A 21,256-nucleotide genomic window follows, 5' to 3' on the forward strand; every position below is an offset into this window, starting at 1 on the left:
TGTAGCTACCCCTAGTATGCCCAGATCTGTGCATGGCTTGTATGTGGATCTGTGTGAATGGACAGACACAGGTATTTCTAGAGCCCAGGTTTGCCTACTGCTTTGATTTCCTCAGTGCCATCTAGTTGGTAGTGTGCCCAGCCCCTGCACGATGTCAGCTCTGTGCCCCCTCCAGCCTTGCCTTGAACTGTCCCTCTCCCTGTGCAGACCTCCGTGTTTACCCCTGCATATGGATCCGTTACCAACGTGAGGGTCAACAGCACCATGACTACCCTTCAGGTGCTTACCCTGCTGCTGAACAAGTTCCGAGTAAGTCTGTCCACGAGCAACATTGTCCCTATGATGGTGGTTTGCGGTTTTGTTGGGACGGGGTGGGGAAAGGCTGGGGGAAGCTGCCCCAGGCACCTGGGTAGAAGGTCTAGCAAGGTTTCCTCTGATGAGCTAGAATCTCTGGGATTTGAAATAGAGACTGATAGGGAGTTGGAGGGGGAAGGCTTGGGAACTCGAGTCTGTGGCACTGGGGAGTGGTTACTGCCAGGGATTGCTTTCTTTCTCTCTTGTCTCAAAAAGCCACGGTCTGACTTCCTGTCTCTGCTGCAGGTGGAAAATGGCCCCAGTGAGTTTGCACTCTATGTCGTACATGAGTCTGGGGGTAAGTGTCTGCCTGTGCCTCTAGAGCATAAAAACAAAAGACCATCAGTTTGGCAGGCTCACCATTCATGTTCCTTCTCTGAAGGACATGCCGGCTTGTGAGGCAGGCACAGAGCAGCTCGCGCTCTTGGCCTTGGAACCTGCTGTGCCCCCACCACAAATGCCTCTCCTCAGCCCAAACCCAGGCACACTTGTCATCCATTTCAGAATCCCACCACAAGCACATGGGAAGCCACCATCTCCAGCTTCATAGCTGGGAGGGGTAGAGGGGGGTTGAAGTCTACAAGGTGGAGTTGAAGCCCCTCACCCACTGAGAAGTGCTGTTGCAGAACCTGTACGTCCTTCTCTGCAGCACTTGCGTGGCAGAGTCTGGTGACTGCTCCTCTCCCGGCTGGGCTTTTGCCGAATGACATGAACTCATCATTCATGGCAATGTTCTCAGCGAGTTCTGGAGAAGGTTCACTGGGGCCCCTGGATATTGTCTTTCATGTTACTGTCCTGGAATAAACCTGGAATAAAGAAAGGCAATCCTAATGCTCCCAAGAATTTTGTAAACCACCTTTCCCCCCATCCCCAGAAAGGACAAAATTAAAAGACTGTGAGTACCCACTGATTTCCAGAATCCTGCACGGGCCATGTGAGAAGATCGCCAGAATATTCCTGATGGAGGCCGACTTGGGCGAGGAAGTTCCCCATGATGTGAGTAGGGGCTGAGGGTTCGTAGGCCTACTCCTGAGGTAGAGCTGGCTGACAGTATGGGGGATTCTCAGGCACCCCGAAGGTGACCTTGGCCAGAGACCTCTCAGGTGCTGTCTCCAGGGACAACACAGCTGTCTTAAAGGGCCCCAAGCCCAACATAGTGATGGCTCCAACCCTCCCTCTGCCTGCCAGCCACCACCAGCTCCATCAACTGGCTTAGAGGAAAAAGAAGTTGGGTTCTAGAAAATCATGACCTGTGCTTTTCTCCTCCTTGGCAGGTTGAACCTTTTCTTTCATTGCAGTGTGTTTTGTTGTCATTGTGTTAAAGACCCACACAAGGACTCCTTAATTAAGGCCTAACTAGGTCCTATAGAAGATAACCAGATATCTAAGTCTTACCACAGTCCCCTCACAGGAAAAATCCTGTAAGGTTTGGACCCCAAGGAGAAGGTCCAGTGACCCTATGTCCCATGGGCCAGTGCAATCTCATTCCATTAGAAACAATGGTGTTCCCACCACTCCCCACCTCCACCCCAGAGAACACCCAATGTGACCCTGCTCACTACTGAATGCTTTTCCTAATATTTCCTCCCAGGGATAATAGTTGCTTTTGAGGCAAGAATGAGCTTCATCTTCCTGTCCTGATACCCACAGAGCAGTGTTAGGGGTGGGTGGAAAGAGGGGCAGCTACTTCCATGGGTATAAGACATTGCTGAATTGGCCACTATGGAAAGCCATGACGAAAAGAAAACCTGTTTTTGGCTTTTAATTTAAAGCATATTAAAATGTTCTTGGATTTTCTAGGTCGCTCAGTACATTAAGTTTGAAATGCCGGTGCTGGACAGTTTTGTTGAAAAATTAAAAGAAGAGGAGGAAAGAGAAATAATCAAACTGACAATGAAGTAAGCAGCATTTAATGGGCCAGTCATGGGCCCTGACCATCAGGACAGGTCTGCAGGGTAGAGTACCCAGGTCAGGGACTGGGAGAGTTCTGTCCTCCAGGTGTGCCAGGTGTCCTTGTCCAGCTCAGGGAGGCCTGGCTTCCCAGCATGACCAGCTGGCCCCCAGCTTAGTATTGACACCAAGCTGGGGGACAGCCTGTCAAAGTGGCAGGATGCAGCCCAGACTGCCCATCCAGCCTTAGCCCTTCACCAGCACGGGATGGACACAGCTGCTGAAAACTAGGTAGTAAAGTCAGGCAGGAGCTTGAGTGGACACCAGACCAGGGTTGTGAGTTCTGCTGGTGACACAGCTCTGGAGTAGCACCTGAGGAGACGGCCTGCTTGGTACACAGTCAGCCTGGTCTGGGTTCTTTCGTGCTAGTAGGAATCTGACCCTGCCAAAAAAGAGTGGTTGTTGGAACTCCCTGCATCAGCTGATATTTTCAAGTGCAAGGGACCAGTTCAATGGAAAGGTGAGCAGGTGTCACCTGCCAGCTGCTGGAGAAGCTGCATCATGGCCCAGCTGTATGAGGTTAGCCAGGTTGCACATCTCAATGATTTATCTCTCCCTCTGCAGAGTGAAGCATGGAAAGGATACATGGAAGGTATCAGCTCAGCCAGGGCTGGGGTCAAAGTGTCTCTTAGGTAGGGAAGGAGGGAAGCCGTTTACTGCTAGGGCCCACAGTTGGGGACTAGCTCAGATTCTGGCTTCTAGCTGAATGATCCTTGGAAAGCCACAGCCCCACCCCATATCCCTCTGTACAGTCAGGCAGCAGAGACCCCATTCAGAGGGGACAGTCTGCCATACAGTCAGCAGCGTCACTGTAGGATTTTGGAGCTGGAAGGAACCTGGAGGTACCGGTCAGTCTGTTAAGGGTACAGAGAAGAAACAGAGACCCAGGATGAGGAAACTTGCAGCACAGGTTATTTCAAAGCCCAGGCTTGAATACAGGCCTCCTGATCCCTGCTCTTCACCCTACTCACTCCAGCATGCTCCTGTCTGTACTAGACAGTCTTTGGAATAGAAATGGCAACACTCGGCTTTGAAACATAGCAGAGTCTGCAGCCCTATTTGACTGCTTCTAGCAGCCAGTGATCCTGCAGGGTATGGGACTGGCTCTTCCCTCTTCCCTCTCGTTGGTGGAAGACAGGTGGTAGCACTAATCAGCCAGTCAAGAGCTGTGTGTCTCCTGGCCCAGGCATCTGTGGCTCCCTCACTCTGCTCCCCACTCCCTGTCCCCTGCAGAGTCAGTGAGTCTATTTGGCTGTATCTCCCTCCAGGTTCCAAACCCTGCGTCTGACAATGCTGCAGCGCCTGGAGCAGCTGGTAGAGGCCAAGTAGCCAGCCAGTGCCTGCTACTTCCAAAGCCACAAGCAGCCAGTGCATAATGAGTTTCGGTGGCCAGGCCCTGATTGGTCACACTGATTGATGGTCACTGCCTGAGGAATTCAGCAACCATGCTTCCACATGTCTACCTGTCTATGTACCATGAGTCTCATGCCCCTGGTTCTTGGCTCCAAGGTGAGCATTCACAGGACCCAGACACAGGCCTAAATAGTAGGAACTTGCTGGGTGAGGTCTGCATGAGCAGCTGGTCTGGGCAGTAAGCAGGCCTGAAGATGGCACCAGCCACATTCTGTGGCTGGATGGCATGGTCTGTCCTGTTCAAGGCCACGCTTCTGCTTGGAATAGCAGTACCTAACCAAGCCCCTGGGCATGGCCTCCATTTGCTTTCCCAGTGCCTGACTCAGAGCTCATGAAGGGCCACAGCTCGTTTCCTCATCATCCACATGAACCGCGAGAACCCTGTCTACCTTTACCTTGTGCTGCCATTCAAGAACTCTGCTAGGAAAAACAGGGGCTACCAGCAGGTATGGGATGTGTCCTGCTCCCAACCATCACTTCACCATGGTATCCCTGGTCCCTGGCCTTCACATCTCTGATGTCACCCCAAAAGCCTCACACAGCCCAGTGCCCCAGGTCCAGAAGTCATACAGGGAATAAGATTAAGGGCACCTCTTCTTCTCTCTGAGCACTAAGTCTGAACTTCCTCAGCAAGACCTGAGGAATTCTTATAAAGAACTTGCTGCAAAAACATGCCAATTTGATCACATGGAAGAAGTGGCCCACATGACATTGGAAGGATGACACCACACATAAGCAAGAGTCCAGGATCCAGGGACTGTTAAATAGTGGCTCGTGAAGGCAGTACTCGGTTCCCATCTCCACTGTCCCTCTCTGGGCTTGTGTCCCTCTGCTCTCAATGCTTCCCACAAGAAAGGGGTTGGATAAAGAGAAATGTCAGTTTGAGGAGAAAGGGCTTTGAATTCCCTGGGGCCAGATACTGAATTATTTGGATTTGTCATCTGGGAGAGAATTTCTGGAATGAACAAGAGGGCTTTTGCAAAACTATGCAACAGTTTACATCAGTCATGTTAAGTGTCAGCAAGCTGAAGACCAAATTCTCCCTCTGGGGCCTGCGGATGGCAGCCTTAAAGGAAAGAACCATAAAGACTCCCAAATATAGGTGAGAATTCATCTCCCTTTCATGCAATGGATCCTCACCAGTGCACATAAAGAGCAGAGCTTGGGAGCAGCCATGCCATGCAGACCCACTTTTGGGGGTGAACTTCACACCAGGATGTTCCCCCATAGCTTCATGGTCACAGAGGCACCCAGAAAGGTGCCCAGGGTGACCCACTGCAGTTTCTGTTGACTGCTCTCCTTTAGCAGCAGTTTCCTAGGTGCTCAATAAAGGTGTACTGTACCAAACCAAAGGAGTCAAGACCAAGCTTTCTTTTTGCTTATGTGTGTCCACCCTGACCCCCTGCCCTAACTTCTGAAACTCTTATCCTATGGTGTGTGTGGCCGAGTTTGGCAAAAGAGCCCCAGAGCTTTTGATGCCAACATGACTCTTATTTCCATGCATACCCTGGGTATTGATGTGGAGCCCGAGAACAGAGGTGGCCACAGGTCACAGAGGAGGAGTCGTTGGTGAGGGTCTGTGGGTGGCCTGGGCAAAGATTAATAGGATCACCCAAAATCACAGACTCTCAGGATCAGGATGACCTCAGGGATCTTCTAGACAGAGGCTCAGGTGGGATGGCAGCAAGGCCCAGGAGAGGATGGAAAACAAATAGGATCCCTTGGGTCATTTTACTCCCCAGCCCATATTTCCAGCTTCAGGTCTAAGACAGCAGCCATTCATTGTTCAGCAGTAATTGAGTGACTGCCTTGTGCCAGGTTCTACTTAGCCCTGGAGGGACGAAGACAGCCACAGTCCACCCCAGATTCAGAGGTCTCCTCATCAGGAGAAGCAGGCTAGATGCCTGGCAGGTCAGAGGACCAGCAGAGCAGAGAGCCAGTAGAAGTCCCTGGAGAGACACCTGAGCTCAAGTGCTTAAGACAGTGTGTGTGGCATTCCAGCCCAGGAGACACTTGCCAGCCCAGGAGCAGGACAGAGCATGGCACACAGGAAACCATGGGATCAGGAGCTTCTCTATAAGCACTCACTGGTTTTGGGTTTTTTGGAAAGTGGAGGTTTGAGGGGGTTTTTTTGTTGTTGTTTTGTTGTGTTTTGTTTTTGCAGTTGTTACAATATTATATAATTTAAGGCCTGTCTAGATAAGTGTCAGTGTTAAAATAGACATTATCAAAACTAACTTTTGAATAGCATAGCTAAAATAAATCACTAGCACAGAAAAAAAGAAAAATGCAGGACAGAGGAAAATGTACACTTCTACAATCATCTCTAAAGATCAGTCCATCTTTATCAATGCTATATTTGCTTTTCGGGGGCAACTTGAAAAGCTGCTTAATTCAGCTCACTGTGATCCAACAATTTCAGACTTTCTCTGCTGGGCTCTGTGGTTTCCTGCTGGTTTATGTCAGAGCTCCATGTTCCTCTTTCCACAGGCCTAATAGTATATTCAGATGCTCCTTCACTAACTAGTATCTCAGGTTGTAAATGTATCCAAAGACAAATGAAGAGTCCTGTGAGAGAATGTCATCTCCTAAAACAGGACTGTCTTTCCAGGCCAAGGCTCAGGAACCAGAGAAAATAATAAACAGAGGATGAAATCAACATGATTGCAAAAGAAAAACTGGACTCAGGAAAACAGGGTGGTTTGGCCAGAACAAATTACCAGAAGGAATAAAAAAACAACTTGTTTTTCTTGTGGTGACAACCGTGACAACCATATGCCACCTGCTTGGGATGTTTACCAGAAAATGAATTAAAGACCTTCCCATGGTCAAAATAAAGTCATGTGTTCACCCAGGATACATCTGGCCCCTTAGTCCCAGGGAAACAACTTGGGACTTATCCAGTCTGATGGGGTAATTTGTTCAGGAGCCTGCAATGCCCAATGTTCCCAATGTGGACCGGACAGAGGCATCCTGCAGCTGCAGAGCAGGAGCAAGAAATCCTCGTCAGGTGCCCTGGTGGGCAGCAGCCCCCCTGCCCCTCAGTCCCTCACCATGATCAGGCAGGAAGCACAGTCAGAGCCAAATTGTTCCAAGTGTAAAAACAGCTAAACACACATGGTGTATTTAGACCCCAGGAGTTATGATCGTCTGGGAGAAAGCCAACTACTGACCTGCCCCTGGACTCACGGCGTTTGGGGTGGGGCTCCACTCTTTTCTGGCTGGGCTTTTAACAGAGATGTTTTCTGCAAACCAAAGAATGGGAATTCCCAGAGTTTTCTTTCCCAGAGAACTCAAAGGAAACAAAGCAAAGCCTTAGGCTTGGTGGACAGAATTGTTCAGGGTCCCTTCTCAGAAGCTGCACCACTCTTGTTACTGCACTTGGGCCACACATGTGACCAGCATCCTTCCCGTTGCTGCCAAATGCAGACCCAAGGCAGCAGCACTCCCTGTTGAGACAATGCTTTTCTGTGTGAGTGTTGTATGGGTGTTCATGCAAGTGTATGCATGTGCATGTGCATGCAAAGAAGTGGAGATGTAGGGGACAAAGACAGAGTAAAAGGAAGCTGTCTTGCCAGGACTTTTCTCAGCCCAGAAGCCTCTTCTTCCTAGAATGAGCCCTTCAAATACCACAATGCTAACGGGCACACTGCTGGGTGCCATTTGCAGAGAAGCCCTAGATATTAAATGTTCTGGTCTCTAGACCCAGTTTCCCTAGAAAGATGTACTGTTAAGAGGAGGTGGTGGCATAGACTCTTAGCTTCCCTGACTGTCAATCCCTCCCACTCTCTCCCCCTTTCTCCTTTGTGCTTCTTAAATGTCATGTGTGCCCATTTTTGATAATTTAATTTGTTTAAAAATAACCTGGGACCCCATTTGAGAGATACTATTATGTAGAGGTTGAAAGCATAGGCTCTGGAGCCAGTCTGTCTGGTTCTGAAGCCTGGCTCTGCCACTTACAAATGTGTGACCTTAGGCAAGTTACTTGCCTCAATTTTCTTATCTATAAAATGAGGATAATAAAAGTTCCTATCTTTTAAGGTTGTGGGAAGTATATTAGTCAGTTTTGCTGTAGTAACAAATAACACCAAAAATCTCAGTGGCTACAACCAAAACATTTATTTCTCTCACATGTTACATAGGTGACCACAGGTCACATATGACCACAGGTGGGCATATGTGTCTCTGCTCCATGTGTCTTCTCTCCTGTGTCCTAGATTGCATGAAGGAACAGCCCGTACGTGGGGCACAGTATTCTCAAGGCAGAGGGAAAGAACAGAATGGTAGCAGAAACAGTGATTCAGAGCTGCTTCTGGGACGTGATATACTTTGTGTCCACTCACATGCAGTTGGCCAATGCTAGTCACATGTAAAGTCAACATCAGTAGGATGGGATTTTGTTCACTAAGAGGCACTGAAAGTCATAGAGCAATAGGCAGGAATGTAAAATCCAAGAAGGGCAGAGCAAATCATACCATGAGAATACTGAATGAGGTACTACAAGTGTTCCACACCAGTGCCTGGCACATAATAAGCACTTAGTTAAGTGTTGACTATTATACTATTAAAGAGCATAAAACCCTGACTGTTTTCTCTCCCTCTCTTTCTCCTTTTCCCCTTTATTCTTCCTCCTTCTCCTCCCCACCTAATATCCTTGTCTGTCTCTTGCCTCTCTCCATCCTTACCTCCTACTCTGTCAACTCTTGGCCATGCACACCCTTTTATATCCTGACTTTTATCTCTCTCTTTTTAAAAATTCATTTTTCTTTACCCAATCTCTACCTTTCTAATCTACACATCTTTGGACCTTCTGTAGTTGGCCCAATTGTTTTCAGGTACAAGAAAAAGGGATAATCTACTATTAAGTGAGACATGGAAAGAGTTAGTTTTAATTAATGACTATCTCACTAATAAAATGTTTTTGAATAAGTTTTGTCTTATTATTTTAATGTACATAGAGCAAATAGTCTTAGAAATTCATTTTGCTCTTGAAACTGTTCCCAAACAATCTCTGGCCATTGCCTCCTAGCCCCTTCCCCTCCAACTACCAGCATCGTCAACTTGTAATAATAATTTAATAATGAAAGTAATAACAATGCCTCATATTTCTTGTGTGTTATGCATTGTATTAAGTGCCTTACATTATCTTATTTAATCTTTACAACAGTTTAGCTATTATTTAGATTATTGAGTTGGCATTCCTTGTACAGATCTTAGTCTCATGCTTTGTCACCTGCAGAACAGAAAGCTTGAGCTTCAGTTAGTTTGGCCTCTGCCATCAACTTGCTGTGTTACTTCAAGCAAGTTTCCCTCCCTCAGCCTCATTTTATTGATCTGCAAGACAGATATAATGATCCCTCCATCATGAGACTATAGTAAAGATGAATGACCAGAGAATAGATATAAAAGGACATTGTGAACAATGAGGCATCTTATAAATTCATTCATTGACCAAATACTTGCCGAGTGCCTGCTACCTGTTGAGCACTATCTTTAGCACTGCAGACACAACAAAGAACAAGAAATAGATCATCAAAAATGGTGTAGATGATAGTGGCTTTGTTCATTTGCTCTTGCAACCACATACAAGTTGTGATGGAAACATGCAGCAAAGAGCAAGCAGAGTCACCTGGGTTCTAGATGAATAAGCTCTACAACTGGAGAGAGAAATAAGAAATCACCCTGCAAGGGTAGGAGGTAGGAGGAGGTGAAGACACGAGGCTGACCAGTCTGGATTGACTGACTGGGACAAAGGCTACAGCAGTGGTAGCCAGCAGCTGCAGAAGCCTCTTAAAGGGGCCATGTCGGCAACTGGACTTTGCAATGACAGACTCACTTACTCTGAGCACCAGCTCCCAGTTGGCTGTTGTGGGGTGGGGGTAGAAGCACCAGGGACTTACAGGGGGACACTGAGTTGTTAGAGCTAGGGCCAGAGGTGAGGATCTCTCCCAGGCAGAAGTGCTGGCAGTATCCATTGTTCATCTGTTGAGCCACCCGCCTTCCAGTGTGTGGGCACAGCACTGCCATTGCTGAGATGTCATCAAACTGGATAACAGACATTGCTCCACCCAGAGGATTCCCTGAAACTCTGCCTCCCCTAACTCACAGCCCCACCCAAGCCACGTCCTGTTGTGTCCTCTGTGAGCCCTGTGCAAGTTGCTGAGCAAGCTCCAAGGCCCACACTAGTGGCTGCTGACCTGGGTTTCTGGAGTGTCTTCTTGAGGCAACTATAAGCACAGCATCTGTGGATTGCTTGCTGAATCTTAACAGGTGACTCTGGAGGGACACAAGATGGGGCTGAAATTGGCCTGCTGCTGAATCCCTCTCAGGACTATATCACTGGACATTTACAACACAAAGCCACGCTAATAAGACCAGGATACTTAGGAGCTTTGCTTAGAAACAGATACAGAAGGACAGCCAAAATGGGAAGATAAAGAAGCAGAAACCATATAAGAGAACAGAAAAGAGATCCAGGAATAACGGAGCCAAGCAATCTAACAGATGCAGAGTTCAAAACACTGGTTATAAAGATGCTCAATAAACTTAAGGGAAGTGTAGATGAACTAAGTGAGAACTTTAACAAAGAGATTAAAAAAATGGAAATGGAAATTATAAAAAAGAACCAATTAGAAATGAAAAATACAATATCTGAGATGAAGAGTATATTAGAGGAAATTAACAGAGTGGATGAAGAAGAGGATTGAATCACTACTATAGAGGATGGGGAAACCAAGGACACCCAATCAGAACAGCAAGAAAAAAGAAACCAAGAATATAATAATAATTTAAGGAGTCTTTGGCATGAAATTACGTGTAAAAAAAATCTGTGTAATAGGTGTATCTGAAGGAGGAGAGGGAGAACAAAAAGTTGAAAAGCTATTTGAAGAAAAAAATGATGGAAAACTTCCCTAACCTGGTGAAGGAAATAGGCATACAACCCCAGGAAGCTCAGAGAGTCCCAAAAGAAAAGCGTCCCAACAGAAGATAAACCCAAAAAGGCCCACACTAAGACACATCATAATTCAAATGCCAAAAGGTTAAATACAAAGAGAGAATCTTAAAAGCAGCAAGAGAAAAGCAGTTAGTTACCTACAAAAGAGCACCCATTAGATTGGCAACTGATTTCTCAACAGAAACTTTGCAGGACAGAAGGACTTAGCACAAAATATTTGATGTGATGAAAACCTGGGATCTATAACCAAGACTACTTTATACAGCAAAGCTATCATTTAGAGTCAAGGACACAGATAAAGAGCTTCCCAGACAAAAATAAGCTAAAGAAATTCACCACCACCAAGCCACTATTACAGGAAATGTTGGAAGAACTTCTTTAAGAAGAAAAAACATGTACCAAAAACAGGAATAAAGAATGGTAATAATTACATATCTATCAATGAGTGCCTTGAATGGAAAAAAAATTAAGTGCTCTAACTAATGGGTAAGGTGGCAGAATGGATAAGAAAATAAGCCCCCTACATATGCTGCCTGCAAGAGGCTAACTTCAGATTAAAAAACACACACAGACTAAAAGGAAGGGGATGGAAAAAGATATTGCCTTCATGGATTGATGGACCTAGTTGGTATTGCACTGAATGAAGTAAGTCAGATAGAGAAAGACAAATACCACATGATTTCACATACATATGGCATCTAAAGAACAAAATAGACAACAATAACAACAAAAACAGAAACAAACTCATAGATACAGAGAATATTTTGAGGGCTACTAGACAGGAGGGGGAGTTTGGGGAGATGGTGTAAAAGGGCAAAGGGATTAAGAAATACAAATGGATAGTTACAAAATAGTCATGAAGATATAAAGTATAGCATAAGGAAAATAGTCAATGATGCTGTAATAAATATGTAAGAGGGAAGAGGAGTCCTAGATTTAATAGGGTGATCACTTGAGCTCAAATCGCTATGCTGTACAACTGAAACTGATATATTATTGTATGCCATTTATAATTGAAAAAACTCATTGAATTGTGCAACGTAGATATGAGCAACTAATTGTCTGTTATATTTCAATAAAGCTGGGGGGAAAAAAATAAGCCAGACAGAGAAAGACAAATACCATATGATCTCACTTATACGTGGAATCTAAAGAATAAAATAAACAAACTAAACAAAAACAGATTCATAAATATAGAAACGAAATGTTGATTCTCAGATGGGAGACGTATTGGGGGGCTGGATGAAAAAGGTGAAAGGATTAAGAAATACAAATGGATAGTTACAAAACAGTCACAAGGTTTGAAGTACAGCATAGGGAATATAGTCAATAATATTGTAATAACTATGTATAGTGCCAGGTGGATACTAGACTAGTTAGGGGGATCACTTCAGAAATTATGTAAATGTCTAACCACTATACTATATACCTGAAACTAATTAAAATAATATTGAATGTCAACTGTAACTGAAAAATCAAAAAATGGGTGGAGGTGAAGGGGAATAAGAGTTTCAAACTTTCAGGTATAAAACAAATAAGTCAGGGGGATGTAGAGTACATAGGTAATATATTCAATATATTCAATATTATTCAATAATATTGTGATAATATTAGATGATGTTAGATGGTTTCTAGACTTATGGTGATCAGTTCTTTAGGTATGAATGTTGAATAACTATGACGTGGACCTGAACCTAATGCAATATTGTATGTTAGCTATATTTTAATAAAAATCTTTAAAAAGAAAAAAGAAAGAAACAGATCATGATAGTTCTGTGTGCCACTGTGAGGCCAGGGCCTTTTGTTCTAATGATATAAAAAATCTATGAAGGTTTTGAACAAAATGAATGACTTGAGTTTTAAGAGGCTGTGAGTAGACTGTGGGGAGACCAGTGAGGAAGCCAATGCAACAATACAGGCAGCAGATGGCAGCAGCTTGCTGGAGGTTATAGCAGTGGAGGTGTTGAAAGTAGCTCAGCTCTGGATATATTTTGAAGATAGAAGTAACAGAATTGTGATGGATTGGATTTGAGTTTGGGATGAAAGAGAGTCAATAATGACATCAAGATATTTGGCCTGATCAACTGGAAAGATAGAGTTGTCATCAGTTGCTGGGATGAAGACTGTTAAAGAAACAAGTTAGGTGAACATCAGAAGTTCATTTGGGGGCACGTTAAGTTGATGTGCCCATCACACATGCAAATGGTGCTGAGTAATCAGCTGGATATAAAAGCTGGATATCAATAATATTTACATCTCAGGGTTGAACTGGAGTTACCAATTCGGAAGTCTTCAGCACATAAGGATGATATTTGAAGCCATGAGATTGGGGGAGTTCCACAGGGGAGTAAGGCACATAGAGGAGCTTGGCGAGGAGGAGGATCTTGCGAGAGAAGAGTACCAGGAAAGATCATTAACCCATTTCCTGTTTGCCCCAAGAATATTTATTTGCAGGTGGCCCTTGTGGCTGCAGCATTTACTCCGAGATAACTTGTAGATTAGAGTCCTAACCTTACCCCCAAAGTTTGCCATGAAATACTTTGCTTTCATTATTACTTTCGCATCGCTCTAGTCTATTGATAGTCTTTGGAAACAAATGACATCATTCTATTCATAGCATTCTGTTTTAAGTAGTGTACTTCTCAATTGCTGAAAATGTCAAATCCTAGAAAACAACACTTATAGGAGATGTTAACATCATTCTCAAATAGTTACCATAAGATTTATTTGATGAATCCGATGTATGTATATATTTCTGTTACATTAGGATTAGAGACAAGTTCTGTTTAGAAATAACTCCACAACCATTTTTATATTTTATTTTCACATTGAAAAACCGTCAGATTTGCTTCAATCTCAAAGAGCGTGTTTACATAAAATTAATGCTGGCAGCGAGCTGTACTTCTTTTCCTAAACAGGAAATGGGTTAAAGAGAGATGGGGGTGGAGTGGGGTGGTAGTTGAGAATAGCAAGACTTCAATTGGAAAAGACTAGTACCAATCCTTGGTGGTCCATTTACACACTGTAAACTTGAGCAAACTTCTCCAAGCATTGGTTTCCTTTAATGTAAAATGACTATGACCATTTCTATCTTGCAAGGGCGGCTTTTTGGTTATTATGAAATAAGGTGACTCGTGAAAAAGATCAGGAACAGTTTACGCTCTCCAAAAGTGCCTCTTTAAAATTAGTAAGTGATCGATATTTGTAGAAAGAATTAAGTCTCCGGTTGGGGAGGCTGGTGTTGCAGTTCAAAAGTCCTGATGAACACTGGCTGCGGTTTGCGGCCCGGTAGGCCTCTCCTCCGCCACCAAGGGAGGGTGTCACAGGACGCTTTCTGAGGGGCTGGTGCGGAAAACAACCAACGAAATTTCTTTACTCCAGGGGGCTCAGGATCATAGAGGATCTCTCCGCCATGTTCCTAGAGCGACCGATGTGGCGCGGACGACCGGCGCGGCCCCTACTTCCGGCGACGCGAGGCACCCCGAGCGAGGGAGCGAGGCTGGCAGCCCGTGGCGCGGTGAGTAGTGGGCCGGGGTGTTGGGCCAGGTGCTCAGGAGCCGGACTGCGCGAGCTGGCGGTAAAGAGGCAACACAGACCCTGGCGTCGAGATGGTGGGCGTGGCCTCGGCCTCCGCTCCCCTTGCCGCCCCGAGGGCGATGGCGGTGGGAGCGGCCGCACCCGGCCTGTGAAGAGCCGCCGTCGGAGGCCTCGGAATGGCAGAGGCCTTAACGGGAGCCCCAGCAGTTGGTGCAAGAGGCAGACGGGTCGGGCCGTGCGCTGCTTCCTTATGCCTTCCGTTGGCGCATTTCGAGACTAAACATTTAACAAACGCACAGAGCTGCTCTGAGGGATTTACAGATGTTGACTCATTTAAACTTCTAATCCTTTATGGTGGAGTAACTTTATTGTCATCCAATTTTATGTATGAAAAACATACACATTCCTGTTACCCATGTTCGCATGACAAGCGGCTCCTAGCCCTCAAGTTTACTTTGATAACCGCACCTGTGTGGAATGATGCTAGGCATCGGTCTCAGAGCTGGACTTGGCGTTGGAAGTTGTGGCACGTCAGTTCTGCCACTAAGAGAACAGGCTCTGGGGTCAGGTTGCTAGGGGTTGGGAACCTGGCCAAAGTATGCCTGCCTTTCCTTAGCTGCAAAATTGAGATAATTGCATAACGCTATTAATGAGAATCAAAATAGCACGGTGTCTAGCATACAAGCTATCTGTTGGTATGATTTCCTCATTTGTAGCGTTCTAGGTGGATTAGATAGTTTCTGCGTTTCCTACTAGATCTGACTGTTATACTTTAAAAAGAATAAATGTTTTTTTCAATGTTTAAGTACTATTATAATAAGTACTATTACAGCTATTTTTTTGAACACCAGCACTATAGACCTAACAAATGTCTACTTTTGATATATGTTCTGTAAATATTTACTAAAGTTAAGGAATGAGTAGTGATCTCTAATTTTGTAGTGTAAGCAGTGTGCTCTTTCTGATACCATAATTAAAGCAGATATAATTATTCAGTATCCACATTAATTCCTCAGCACTGTCAGACCTGAAGTCTCAGTTATACAGGAAGATAAATGGCAAAACAAAGATGTAATTTGTGTTTTCAGTTATTTGCTTTATAAGCTTGTATGCAGAGACTCAGTAATTATTCCCATTTTATGGTCTACTTCTGACAAATAATGTGGAAAATAGTTCCAATAATTTTATTACTTTTATAACCCAGCTTCTATGTTTTCACCTATTTAGAGTTTGCGATTTGTTTCTTTGTTTATAGCCACTATTTTAGATAACATATGTAAATAAATGAAATTAATATATTTTTGAATATAGTTTTGAATTTTTGCAGCATATGGGTATTTTTAAAAATTCTAGCCTATTTTTACATGTAAACTTAATTTCTCCCTTTTTTTGTGTGTTCTACTTGCCACCTTTTTTTTAATTCAGTTTCAGAAGTTTAACATGGGAGTAGATATTAAAACATAATAATGTTTATTTAATGATATTTATTAAGTTTAAATTCTGGAATTAGAATTATTTTGCAAACATTTTTCCTCAGAATTATCTTTGTTTTCATATGTATTGAATACATTTTTAATTTAAACATGAATGCAATTTTGATGAATTTAAAGAGTTATAAAATTGAATAGTTAACAAATCGTGTATAATTTTTTTTCTACACCCAGAAAATTCTGAGCTGTGTAGCTCTAGGAAATGAAACATTCGTTCAGAAGAAGAGAATAGACTCGACATTTGGCTCTTAACCATGCGGTTAGGAAAACCTAAAGGAGGTATTTCTCGGAGCTCAAGCCAAGGAAGAACCTCTGAGAACCAGCGCAAAACAGGCCGGCAGCGGCAGAAATGGGGAATGACCATTCGGTTTGACTCAAGCTTGAGTAGACTGAGAAGAAGCTTGGATGAGAAGCCCTATAAATGTACTGAATGTGAAAAGAGTTTCAGTCAGAGCTCGACTCTTTTTCAACACCAGAAAATCCATACTGGAAAGAAATCCCATAAATGTGTTGATTGTGGGAAAAGTTTCTTTCAGAGTTCTAATCTCATTCAGCATCGGCGTATCCATACTGGAGAAAAGCCCTATAAATGTGATGAATGTGGAGAAAGGTTTAAACAGAGTTCAAATCTCATTCAGCACCAGAGAATTCATACTGGAGAAAAGCCCTATCAGTGTGATGAATGTGGCCGATGTTTCAGCCAGAGTTCCCACCTTATTCAGCATCAGAGAACCCACACCGGAGAGAAGCCCTACCAGTGCAGTGAATGTGGCAAATGCTTCAGCCAGAGCTCTCATCTTAGGCAGCACACGAAGGTGCACAAAGAAGAGAAGCCTCGCAGAACCCGGGGCAAAAATATTAGGGCAAAAACTCACTTAGTATCGTCTTGGAAAGCTGGTACAGGAAGGAAGTCAGTGGCTGGTCTCCGCTAAGTAAAGGGTACTGCTTCAGTCTTCTTTTTTAAAAGCAAAAGTTGTCTCTTTTAGAGCTGGAGATAACTTTATAATAGAGCACTTAAATACTGTATTCTTTCCTAGCATGGAGACATTGGGAGTTTAATGCCATCGGGCTGAAAGAAATTACATGATTCTAGCTGTCTTCATTTCTTTTTTATGTAACCTGGAGTACAAAGAACTGAAAATATGTTTTGAGAAAATATAAGAGCCTTCACTTCATTTGAAATTGCTTCCTACATCATTTTGACAAAAACAATTTTGTTTGATGACGTGTACAAGTGCAGGAATTCCAATGACTACTCGGTTTTAGGACTTTCGGTTGAAGGAGTAATTAAAAGGGAAAAGGAATTAATTCCATTGGTTTTGGAGTTATGCAACAGATGAGATTTTATGTTTGTAAAGTTTTATAGTATAGTAATCATTGATTTGTAAGTATGATTCAAGATTCAACATATTCAAATGCATTCATGTTAACAGATTTTTAATCAAGGCCCATAACTGCATTAGCTTTCTTTTGTTTCTTCTGTTTGTGGACATTTGTTAATTAAAGGAATAGAATTTCCATATTTCACCAAGTTCTTAGAGATACTCTAGAAGTCAAAGTGAAAACTGAATTAGACCACATCTTCTGTTCTGCGAGTACTGTTCTTTGTTATGGTATTATACTACATAAGTTGTTTTCCAGAAGTTGAGATGGATTTATATTGATCCATCTCCATGCCTTTGACTTCTTTTGGCATTCTCTTATGCTCTGATAAACCGGCTACCCTATTAGCTCTACATGAATAAATAATTAAACCGTATTTTACCAAAACATCTCAACTTGCTAATTAAAAATCTACAATTTACATACCTCCCTGACTCCCACTTTGAGAGCTTTAAGTAACCCTGGTTATGTTAAATGTTTGGCGATGGCAAAAGTCACAACCTTTTCTGAGTTATATGAATTATTTACAAAGTCTAGCAAACATATCTCTTAGCTTCTCTCAGAACAGTGTTGTTTCAGACATTCTGATCAGCTTTCAGCTGAGGTTTTGATTTCTATTGTATAACATTCTTCTGATTATTTTATATTTTTTATAATTATACTAGTTTCTGTTGTATTGACAGTTATTCATAAAAATTAAAAAATGGAATATTCTGTTTATTTTTTCCTGGGAAATTGTTTTAATGTTTTAGGCAGCATCTAAAATTACAGCTTTTGGAAGAATCACTTGTTTTTCCTGTTTTCATTTCCTCAAGCTTGAACTTTGCTCCCTCTTGGCCTTGCACTGAATGCAAGGTCACAGAAGATGGCTTTGTTGACAACAGCTTCATCCAGCAGGATATCCATAAAGTGTTTTTTGAGTATGAGGTGATTGTGGTTATCTTTTACAAAAGACTTGGTATTTGACCACGTAGCAAGTGTCCCATTAAAGCCAAAATACTTTGTAGCAGGGGCGTGGCTGTGGGCCATTTTGAGAATATATCAGAGTTATTTATAGCAGTTTTGTGTCTGGAGTAACTTCTAACCAAGAACAACACCACTTTCTTAAATTTGATGAGTTTTTCAATTTTGACAGCAACCGCAGGGTCCTATAACAGAAAGACCTTTGTATATTGTTAAGATTTCATAGTTTTAATTTTTATCCTGAATAGACTTCTGTGTTCTCTATAAAAATAAAGCATATACTCTTTAGATTTTGATGTAGTCTCAGTTTGACTGTGGTATGCTTTTCTTAGAGCCCTAAAACTGGGAGCAAATATGTCAGTAACGTGGTAGCCTGTGGTAACTAACATAACAGCACTGCAGCCTTATGCTCCTTTTATGAGCATCTTGGGAGACAAAAATCACAGCTGCTTTAAATTAATGAATTAATGAAAATATTCCCTTACTAGAGATTGAGTAACAGTACATTGTGAGTCTGGTAGGCGCTGCCTCTTTGAATACACTTTTATATGAAAATATTCTGCTGAATTTCTACCATAACTCGGGTTTACCAAACTGAATTCTTTTGTTTTTCTTATACAATCTCTGGATGTTTAATTTGGGGTCAGGGAAGAGCTCCAAGGTCTTTTTTTTTTTTAAGTACTGATGAAATTTCTTCCACCCTACACCAATGAGTAAGATTTGTTGTTAAAAATCCTTGAAACTGATCAAGGCAGCCTTAGCTTAAAGGGACTTAGGTTAAGTGGGTAGTCAAATAGAATTGGAAAGCTATAAACAAATAAATGAGAGTACAGAGGGACCTTCGACCCAATGTTTTTCAATTTCAGCTTGCATCGGAATCACCTGGAAGGCTTGTTAAAACTGCTTTCTGAGCCCACACCTGTAATTGCTTATTTAATAGATCTGTCTGGGCTGTAGCCAGATAATTTACATTGCTAACAAGTTCCTAGGTAATAGTGATATGCTGGTCCAGGACATAACTTTGAGAACCACTGCTGCAATGGTGTGCTTACATAAAATGGTGTCTAAGTCAGATACATACATAATACTAATCTTTGGTAAGGGTAAACAGGATTTAATGATAAAGATTTTGGGCTCTTTGGTCTACCTACTTAGTTTTACATCTTGATTACCTAGCAACTGGGCAACTTGAAATTTTGTTCTTGGCTAAATTGGAGAAGATAGCTGTGGTTGAGTTGTGGAGGGGCTTGAATGAAGAAATTAATGCAGGTAGTGAGCTTAGCAATAGAGCCTGGGACATTGTTCAGAATTTACTGATTAAGTTGCCAGAGGCAGAGACACTATTGAATAAAATCTGAAATTGTCAGTAGCAAAATTATTATTCCCATAAATTTAAAGGTAAGTTCTTTTGGAGAGAAAGGGATACCTATAAAGGGAGGAGCCATCTAATAAGTTTCTAAAGGAAATTTAAGAACCTGTATGAATTATTTTGAAAAGTAGTAGGACTACCTCTTTAAAATAGAAGTACGTAGCCACAAACTGTATTCTCCACATTAGGGAGGCAAAGTGATTTTATTTTGCTGAGGAAGTAAATAGCTGTTGAGCACTGGCTATGTATAAAAGACTGGTAGAAAAGGTAAATTACATTTTTAAAACAATTTTAAAGCACGTGACGAATATACAGTGTGATTTTCAAATTGGAAGAATTTACATCTGGTACAACGAAGAAAAAGGGTCTTGAAAGGGATGACATTCACAACTAGAAACCCAAAAGGTTGTAGAGGGCAGGTAGTCAATGTAAATGAGTGAAATGTGCTGTAAGCTGGAGTGTACCTGCCCATCTAAAAGGATAAACCTGACTCAGTTTCGGCCAATTGTCAATGCAGAGATTCAGACCCAGATATGCCAGCTCTTAATTTTTCGAGAGAAACCAGAAATCTAAATTTAAAAGGCACGGCCCTTCTTATCAGCTTGCTACACCTGGACTAGATTTTTAAGGATGTAAAGGTTCTGTAACTGTGTGGTGGGAAAGGAGGGTGGAGGAAGAAAGGAGGGGAGAGGCAGAGCTACATAATAAAATGGAAGCTGCAAAGCGCAGAAGAATCTCAGAACAGGAACAAGTAGTTGCCTTATTGACATTCCGGTTTTATCTAAGAAAGTTGTGGGATATGAGGCTGGAATGGGCCTCCATGAGAGCCCTAAATATCAACCTTAAGGAACAATTTGATAAGATAGGATGCACGAAGGTTTTTAAGCATAGGTTAAAAGATGATTATCCAGTGAGAACCATGTTGCTAGAAGAAAAACTACCCCAGAATAGAGCCAATTGGCTAATTGGACTTAAAGATTTCATTTTCTGCCTTGGGCCTCGAATCTTATCTCCTGGTCCCACACTGACAGTAACTCCAAACTGCTCTGTAACTGCTTATTCTGCTTTGACCAATATCTGTTTTGAGAGTTAGGCCTCCAAGAAGTTGACCTTGAAATTAATAAATTTTGCTGCTGAAAAATGAGAAAATATAGCTACAGAAACACAATTCTTATTTGAGTTTCTTGTAGTAAAACTAAGTATAAGTGGCACCATTGCCTAGAATCATTACAGTTTTGTTTAAAAGAAGAGCATCTAAGGAAGTGACTGTATGGATGTTGGGGTTGTCTTCCCTGGAGGGAAGATGAGTATTTATGTGTAGAAGAAAGGGATGTTCAGTGAACAAAAGACCCAAGTGTTCCCCTACATTTCCCAGCACTGTTGCAGTCAGGTGAGAAGCAAAGAGTTTTGGTCATTTGTAAGCAAAAGTGATGCCTCTAACAGCTGTTGTGTGATTTTCTATGCTTCCATTTCCCATAGTGGAAGGGTTGGATAGTTTCTGAACCTCTTGCCAACCTGCACAAAATTGATCTTTTAAGAAATGTATGTATGTGTTATAAAGCTTGCAAAATCCTTAACATGATCCAGTTTTGAAGCGGAAAACAGAGTTTTGGATCATTTAAAAGTTGAAAATGACATTAGTTTTCTAAAACTATCTACACTGTGTATGTATTTTAGAATTCAAAGAGCATAAAAGAATTGAGGTCATTAAAAAATAGTCATCCAATTTAGAGGAGAGAGAGGTAAGTATCCTTGCAGTCCCTTCAAACCATGAGAATATGATTCCTTGAAGTTTGATATCATTTTGTACATTTGTTCTTTCATCAATTACTTAATTCTTTC

At 42.5% G+C, this 21,256-nt stretch overlaps 2 protein-coding genes across 2 annotated transcripts in view; both read left to right on the forward strand.

Moving 5' to 3' along the window:
- The window catches only part of RASSF4 (Ras association domain family member 4), a 34,605-nt gene extending 29,536 nt beyond the window's left edge, over positions 1-5,069 (forward strand). Inside the window, exons 7-11 of the mRNA XM_006908385.3 lie at positions 208-309; positions 601-652; positions 1,229-1,350; positions 2,155-2,252; positions 3,573-5,069. Of these exons, the coding sequence (XP_006908447.1) occupies positions 208-309; positions 601-652; positions 1,229-1,350; positions 2,155-2,252; positions 3,573-3,633 (435 nt within the window). The 3' untranslated portion in view covers positions 3,634-5,069. The remainder of the gene's footprint in view (positions 1-207; positions 310-600; positions 653-1,228; positions 1,351-2,154; positions 2,253-3,572) is intronic.
- An 8,967-nt stretch (positions 5,070-14,036) lies between these two features.
- On the forward strand, positions 14,037-18,333 carry ZNF22 (zinc finger protein 22). Its single transcript, XM_006908382.3, has 2 exons — positions 14,037-14,189; positions 15,874-18,333. Exon 2 carries the CDS (start codon positions 15,954-15,956, stop codon positions 16,629-16,631), a length of 678 nt encoding a protein of 225 aa, XP_006908444.1. The 5' UTR covers positions 14,037-14,189; positions 15,874-15,953; the 3' UTR covers positions 16,632-18,333.
- Positions 18,334-21,256: the final 2,923 nt, after the last annotated feature.

Source organism: Pteropus alecto, unplaced genomic scaffold (genome assembly GCF_000325575.1).
Source record: "Pteropus alecto unplaced genomic scaffold, ASM32557v1 scaffold333, whole genome shotgun sequence".
Lineage (NCBI taxonomy): Eukaryota > Metazoa > Chordata > Mammalia > Chiroptera > Pteropodidae > Pteropus > Pteropus alecto.

Bases quoted from the DNA above. Each gene is read 5' to 3' on its own strand.
- ZNF22 (XM_006908382.3), top strand. From the start codon at position 15,954: ATGCGGTTAGGAAAACCTAAAGGAGGTATTTCTCGGAGCTCAAGCCAA.